Below are 7,990 nucleotides of genomic sequence, written 5' to 3' on the forward strand. Positions count from 1 at the left end.
TCTGAAAAAAGGGTTTCTTGAATCAATGTCAGCTGAAAGCTTTGGCCTTAACCAGTGTGTTTTGCTGCTATGTCATGCACAAGCCTCCTTTCCCCTAACCACCAGTATGTCTTCTCTGCACCAGAGGGCCAGAACCCTTTAGAACCAAAAACTGAGGACTGCCTCTAGGGAAAACTCCATTTTTTATTTTTTCACTCATCATTTATTTACAAATACACATTATAACTTTTATATACATTGCACATTTACATGGTAGAAAAGTACAAAACTATATATTTAAATGAATTTATATTTAAACTCACCATGTTTGAAAATATAAAATTACATCAGAAAAAAAGTATTATGAAAAGCAAGAAACTTGAACTGATAAAGCTTTGATATAACTTTTAGTGACACACTGATTGGGAAAACAAAACTTTGAAAGTGGTACTGCGAGACCATCTTAAAGGAAAAAACTGACAAAACATTTATGCATGTTACAAAAAAATAAAACAATAAAAATAAAATAAACCCTTTATTCTTATTACAGTTAGCCCTGTAGCTATTAACAACCTTCATAATCTGATTTCTTTGAGTCCGGAATGTGTATAGTACAGTATATATTCTCAGCACATTAGAAATCACTTCAGTACATGATGTGATCAGAAGTAAAGTGAAGTGGAAGAAGTTTCCTTAAAGATCTCCTCACTGCACCCTGGAAGTATATTTAAGTCAGTTACAATGCCTTTTGGTCAGTCAAGATTCCTTGTAAACAAAAACCCAAGGGATCTTTTATGTAGGGAGGGATCTTTTATGTACACAACCAGCAAGCAGAAAATCCAATAAATAAACATAACAGAAACTGACATGCAAGTTTGTTAAAGTGGAAAAGAGTTAACATAAGTGAAACAGAGATGAGATCATGTGGGTAAGCTCTAAGGAATGGACTTTTATAGTTTACAAGAAAAAATAAGAGCTTAGCTTTACAAGCAAGAGACCTCACAATAAATAACACTGCTCTTCCCCTAATGAATAAATTTCTTCAAAAAACAAGGCATACAGTCAACCAGACATTTTATGTATAAATTATAAAACATGACACAGTATAAATAAATGTCTACCAGACTCAACTATATGTATACTTTTTTCTCCCCAAAATAAATAAGCATACACTTATTTACAGTATGGACATTGATTTTGTGCCCAATGGCTGTTCCAATAGTGATGGAGGTTTTACCACTCTAGAATGGAAGATATAGGAAAGCTGTAGTCCTGGTCTTCATCTTCCTCTTCTTCCTCTGGGTCTTCATTAATGGCTAGATGGGAGAATACAGGGGAGCTGTTGTTTAAATAAGGACAACAACAGCACAGAAGCAGCTCAGTGCATGTTTTCAAAGCCCTCTGAACAGCCATAATAGTTGTATTTTATGCAACTTGTAGTGAGATGCTCTTTGGCATCTGCTGTTATGCAATAAGGTTTTTTATACATAATCTATGAAGTCATAACTGCAGAAAGTTCTGAAAAATCAATGGCTCAGGTTTTATTGGCAGATTCCTGAAATCAAATAAAAAGCGCTCTTGTGTTCTAGGTTTAACTGCTGTGTGTCCTTCATTCAGAGTTAGTAGAGGCAACTGTGCTAAACCAGGTGCCCATGTGGTACCATTAAGCTTGTTCTTTTGGACACAGTTAGAGTTTATCCAGGTGTTAATAAAGCAATCAGCAAAGCACACAAGAGCAGACAAATTAGGAAAAAAATCACTAGAATTACACTCCTAGGGCAACCCCTTTCTGACAAAATGACTTGTCCTCAGAATAGCCCCAAAACTCCAACTTGAAAGCCAGCTGGTTGTTGGAGATCTATTGCATTTTATCAGTAACCAAAGTGTGTGTGTGATAGATACATACTTATATGGCACCTGTACCATATCTCGAATCACTAAATCAAGCTTTCTTGTGTTTAAAAGTGTAAGTCTTCATTACCTAGGGATTGCCTTCAGAGTTAAAAATCTCACTTACAGTTGCAAGATCCGGAGTGCTTTACTTCTAGAAGCACACCCATGGTGCAGGCTGCCTCTTTCATGGCACACTCGCTTGGATAAGTTGTGTTATCACTGGCACAGACTGCCTCGTCTGACTTGCTTTCAGGGCATGGCTCATTGCAGAGGGCGCACCGACCTCTGCCAACCTTAAAATCCCACAAGCATTTCTTCCCAGCACTGCACTGAATGTCTTCACAGGATTTGGCTTCTAAAAATATACACAGGATACTAGAGGTAAGTGAAAAGACAAAGGAAAAAGAAAAGCAACAAACAACCCCAAACTCCCTTTCCCCCATGAACTGTGAATAGATAAAGCTCAGATGCAGTAGATGTGATGATACTTGCTGATTTTACTAAAGCAAGTAGTCCCTTGGACACCTTTGCCTGTCTATATGTGGGGGAGGAAAGACAGCTGTGCCAACAGAGCTTGGCCCTGGGAATACAGAATTACATTTGCCAATTGTACATGACCTTCCTGCTCCATTTGATGTCAGTGGAAATTCAGCTCCCCAAACTAGCAGTAAGTGCAGAATTTGCCAACACATTCAGCATTTCTAAATCAATTATTTTTAAACTAACCCACATAGAGTAGTTGCCTGCAAGATTAGAAAGGGAATTCACCTCAACCTATGCCAACTAAAAGCAGCCTGGGACTTCCCCGAATCCCCCCAGCAGTTTTGGGGAGCAGAGGCTGCCCTGAAGGTGCTTCCTTGTAACATGCTTCACTATCACTCATTTCTGGAAATCACAATACAAAATGTCAGGATGCACAGAGATTATTTTCCTATCTTCACCCACCAACTGTCTCCAAACTCTGCAATATTTTTAAAGAGGAAAAAGTGATCAGATGCTTCCAATTAAGTTAACGCAAGCTTTGCCAAGACCACTTGAAGACAATTGTTTCCAGGAATCTAGATCCACTGAATATCGGGACTTTGTTATGTTGTAATCATGTCATCATCTATTTAATGGCAGGTACTTCCCCATGGATACTAATGTCAGCACCCACAGCGACTGCAAGAGAAGCAGGATCAGGCCCTCTACTCCCTCACCCCTTTTGCAATCTTTTCTGGGGCAAAGCTCACCCTGGCTCTCCTTTTCCTGGAGGGGAGCACAAACCCAGGCTGCTGGAAGTCTCTCCTCCTCCCCAACGCTCACTACATCCATCCAATTCCACACACAATATTCTGAAACAGCTGATCCAGGAAGCTCCCCCCACCCTTACTCCTCTGACCAAGATACTTACTGATGCATTTTCCTTCATAGGCTAATCCAATGGATCGGCCCAGTAGGCAGGTAGCTTTCCTCAGGTGGCAGGCACTGGCATAAGTTATGCCGTCATTCCCACAGAGGTACTGTTCAGGGGAGGTAGACTCTGGGCAAATTCGATTACATGTCACGCAGTAGGCGTTATTAGTTTGATCAACCACACATGTGGAGCTGCCTGGGCATAAAACATCCCTACAGGTCTCTGAAATAAAGACAGAAACACACAATGATTAATAGGAGATCCCAGAGCCCCAGTGAGGAGTGAAAGGGTGACACAATGAAACAAATGATCAGACAAAAGCCTTCAGCAGCTCTCCTCATTTAAGGGCCACTGAACAAAACCTTCTCATCTCAGGGCAGCTGGTGGGACACAAGTGCTGCTAGACTATGGGGAACTCTCAATCCAGCTACGTCCTTGCTTGTTGAGCATGGTTTAGTTAGTCTCCCAGCATCTGGAACATCGCTCTGGTTCCTGTGGGAAAGTACGTCCAACAGCTCCTCCTCCCTATACTCAGACACACACTCTTTGGCATTTGAGGGAGATCGGATTAGATTTGCAAACCTACTTTTGCATTTGCCCTGATACTGGACTTCAAGTTCAGGCTGTTCTTTACATCTGGCTTTGAGAAGGGCACACTCGTTCCTGTAGGTTTTCCCATCTAAGCCACACACGGGGCCCTTCCAAGTGATATTAGAGCAATCCGGAGCACAAACACACCGAGGTTTGTTCTTCTTGTTCATTTTACATTTCTTCCCAGGTTCACAGTCCACGTTCTCGCACGTTTCTGATGGAAGGAAAGAGGCACCACTTTAGTACCGAGTGTGCAGAACAGACCTGGTGTCAAAACTGCTTAAAGGAAAAAAAAAAAAGACACTGCACTGTGACCCCTGGGCATAAAGAGAAAACACCTTCCCCCCCTCCAGGAAACACCACTCGAAGGAAATTCCCCCCGCCAGCGAGGGCAGGGGGGAGAGGAGGTCGCTCCCCTCCTTCCTCCGATGTGCACGGTGGCCGAGAAGAAATGGGGGTCCCCTCACTGATCCCGGGACTGGTACGAGACGCGCCTCAAACCCCCACCGAGGAAGGAAGCAGGAGGACCGCGCTGCCCCCCTCCAGCTCCTTCCCCGCTCCTCCTCCCTCAGCCCAGTCCCTGCCTGAACCGCTCCTTAGCAAGAAACAGCTCGCCAGCACCCCCTCACCTTTGCACGGGATGCAGTTTGGGGCTCCCCCATTAAAAATCATCCACTTAAAAAGCGTGTTGTCGTTGACGTCCTCTTCCGTCCACGAAGTTGTCAGGCGGCCGGTCTTGCAGCACTCCTCCTTGCTGAGGTCGGTTTTGTAGAGGACCTGGCAGCGGCCGTTCCGCGCCTGCCGGAGCCAGCAGTTCCCAGCTGCGGGGGGGGGGGCGGGGGGCGCAGGGGCAGAAGGAGACATCCAGCCGGATCAGTGGCGGTCACCACTAATCCAGACACAACACGTGCGCCTTGCAATGACTTTTACTAGACTGTTTACTTGTATTTGTCCCATTTCATAACCCGCAGCTACTCCGGCCCATTTGGGAGCGCAGTTTAAAAAAAAAAACAAACTCAAAACCAAACACCAAAAATAAACACCAAAAAAAACCCCAAAAACCAGAAAGAAAGAAAAGACCCGATCAAAACAGGACGAGGCAGTTTTCGGAGGTATTTATTCCATATGTAGAACAGAAGGAGCACTGCCGGCACGTGACAGAGGCTTGAAAAGGATGTGCATTTAAAAGAGGAAAAAAAGAAAATCGCGCTTGCAAATTCCTTCCTCCTCCCCCTGCCCTCTCCTCCTCACCGCGGCTGCACAGCAGCATTGTTTTAGTGCCGCACAGAGTTTCGGTCCCAGCCCATTTTGCAATCTGCACGAATTGGGAACATTTGCTGTTAGCGAAGTCTTTCGAAATCTCCACATTTTGCTGCTTCTATTAACAAATGTCTTTCCTTCACTAATATAAGTTAGCAGAGCTCAAAAAAAAAGTGAGCAAATTACACAAAATAAAAGGGCACATAGAGTAGGAAGTCCCTACAGAGTTTTAAAAATCGATCAAGCTGGAAAAGTTATAGGCGCCATCTCTTCCGCAAGCATTTCAGAGGAAAGTACACTGTCCTTAAATCGGATAGAGTGGGGTTGTTTGGGGTTTTTTTGTATCCCTGTTATTTGTGGAGTCAAGCCAAGAACATTAGTCCAAGCAAACCCCCCCTTTTTAGCTGGAGAGTTTTGGTTGGGATGAGTCTCTCGTGAATAACCAATGTGACTTCTCCAGCAACTCAATACCAATTGATCCTGGTGCTAATCCAGCCAGGGCTCGATCCTGCCTCCTTACTCGATGGGGACGTACCGCAGCGAGGGGTCGGGGTCGGGATCGGCCAGCCGAGATGTCGCTGGGCGCGGGGGAAGATCCCCCCCCCCCCCAAAAAAAATCATTGAACAAACAACGCCCTTAAAAAAATAAAAAAATAAAAGTCTTACAGTTGCCTACATTAGCTTAACTTATGCTCTAACTCGGTGGGGGAAGAAAAGAAAAAAAAAGAGAAAAAAAACAATGATAAAACAAGCAATGGTAAGACATCCAGGTTGTGGTTGGAACAAGGTCAAGATAAGGGAAAAAAGCCCCAAAACTAAAAATCAATATTCCCTTGTGTCGAAAGAGGGCTCTTAAGAGTTGTCAATAGCAGGTTCGAGTTTGGTTTTTTCTCATGGGGAAAAAAAAACTTATTTAAGCATACTCTTCAGTGCAGGAGAGCTTACAACACAGTAATATTTATTCGAAAAAAAAAAAAAGGGAGGGGGGGAGGAAATCCCAATATTAAAGGAATGTCCAGAAAATGACCACTTATTGGTTTCTAAAAATGTCAGCTGTAATTGTGGGGCTCCCCATCATCACCTCTCCTTCCGTCAGGCAGGCGAGATAAAAATCTGAGCTAAATTACCAACAAACTTTGAGCACTCATTCGGGAGCCGAGAATGGGAAAGTTCCCTCGCGATGCTGCTCTTCATTCATGCTGCATAATAACAATAAATACCAAGAAACATCCTCATCTGTCCTCTGTGCCTATGCAGAGCAGTGCGAAGATCCGATCAAAAAGGGATCTAAATGACACCTCTGCACCTCGGTACAAAGCGATCCCATGCCCACAGTTAACTTCTGTCCTGTTGGACCTTGGAGAGAGGCGTTCAACACCGCAGCAAACTAAACCGTGCCCAAAAGACAGAAAACAATAATAATAATAAAGAAATATATCTGCGAATAAACAATCTGGTCTTACCCTGCACTGTGTGATCTTCCATGAAGTGGCACAGAAACATCAAGAGTAAGAGCATGCCCGGGTGGATTCTCTGATTTAACATCCTCAGTATAGCAGGGAGTGAGAGAGACACACAAACAGCGTGAGGGGGAGTAGGGAGAGGGAGCGAGCACTAGCCAGCCTGCTTATGATCGCTCTATTGAATGAACGTCAGGCTGTGAATGCAGTCTCTCTTTAAATCTATACGGGGGTCCTAGCTGTCTGCGGTGGGCGGTCTCCTAATGTGTGTGTGTGTCTGCTCGGGGGTGGGGAGATTTAAAAAGTTCAGTGTGAATCAGGTGACATTTTCCACCTTCTGGAAACCCTCTCCAATTATCTGCTTTAGGTGCACGCACACACAGGCGCGCACCGGAGCGCACCCGCGCAGCCCCACGCCAGCCTTGCGCGGCGGAGACGCCGGAGCTGTTAGCGCAGCAGCGGGAGGCAGCGCAAGCCCCGGCGGCCGCGGAGCCGGCGGCGCCCGCGCAAGCTGGGAGGCGCGCGGCAGGCCGCGCCCACGCCGCGGGGGCAGGCGATCCGCGGAGGTCGCCGCCGCGCGAGGGGCGCCCCTGTCCCCCCGACGGCGCGGGCGGGTGCGCGGAGGTGCGGAGGCTGCCGGGGCGCGGAGCGGCGCTGCCATCCCCGCGCGAAGTCGCTGCTAATAATAAATCCTACTCCCCGCACCTCCGACGGGCGGGAGGCGGCTGGCGCGCAAACAGCTCGCTCGGCGGGACTCGGGCCAAAAAAAAACAACAAAAACAACCGACCAACCACAAACAAACAAACAAACAAACAAACAAGAACCAAATAACAGTTTAATAGCTAAGGCTGTGCCCAAGTGACAGCCTTTTCACTGGGAGCCCGGGAGGACGAAACGGGAATGGGGGCGAAGTAGGCGGTCTCCTTTCAGAATCAGAAAAGATTGCAACATCGATAATGAACTTCTAGAGTACTAGTTTATTAAGCACAGTCTGGCATTATTCTCCCCTTAGAAAAGTTGGTGGTCTCTCATTTATAACATTTTTTGGCACCGCTGAATGAAACTGAGTAGGCGATATTTCCTTTTATACAAAACGATTACTTAACGGAAAATGGTATTGTTTATTCAAAAGCTGCCTTTTTAATTTAGATTCTTTCGCTTTTCTGAGCCACCAAAGCACAACAGACTGCGAAGTATGCAGACAGGAATGCCCGGACAGTGCCGGGTCAGGGGCCGGTGCGCCGCGGCCGCCCGCGCCCTCCGCCCGGCCCTCCCCACACCCCTCCTCCCCGCTCCCGCCCTCCGGCTCCCCCCACCGCCCGCCCCCTCCCCACAACTGCAAATAACTCAGTGATAACAGATTTTTTTCCACCAACTGCAGGAGATAGTGCTAATCTCTTAATAAAAGAT

At 45.9% G+C, this 7,990-nt stretch overlaps 1 protein-coding gene across 2 annotated transcripts; it reads right to left on the minus strand.

Annotated features, from left to right (window-relative positions):
• Window positions 1-308: 308 nt before the first annotated feature.
• On the minus strand, window positions 309-6,742 carry LOC148054128 (follistatin-like). 2 transcript variants are annotated; one of them, XM_087770935.1, is made up of 6 exons: window positions 6,583-6,742; window positions 4,489-4,680; window positions 3,855-4,073; window positions 3,266-3,490; window positions 1,997-2,227; window positions 309-1,295 (listed from the first exon to the last, which is right to left on the minus strand). In XM_087770935.1, exons 1-6 carry the CDS (start codon window positions 6,662-6,664, stop codon window positions 1,213-1,215), a joined length of 1,032 nt encoding a protein of 343 aa, XP_087627061.1. In that variant the 5' UTR covers window positions 6,665-6,742; the 3' UTR covers window positions 309-1,212. The 2 variants fall into 2 exon arrangements, with proteins under 2 accessions (XP_087627061.1, XP_087627062.1); XM_087770936.1 differs by having other exon boundaries at window positions 1,284-1,318.
• Window positions 6,743-7,990: the final 1,248 nt, after the last annotated feature.

The sequence above is a fragment of the Nipponia nippon genome, unplaced genomic scaffold (assembly GCF_047370975.1).
Source record: "Nipponia nippon isolate SJK-2023a ecotype South Korea unplaced genomic scaffold, ASM4737097v1 scaffold_34, whole genome shotgun sequence".
NCBI lineage: Eukaryota > Metazoa > Chordata > Aves > Pelecaniformes > Threskiornithidae > Nipponia > Nipponia nippon.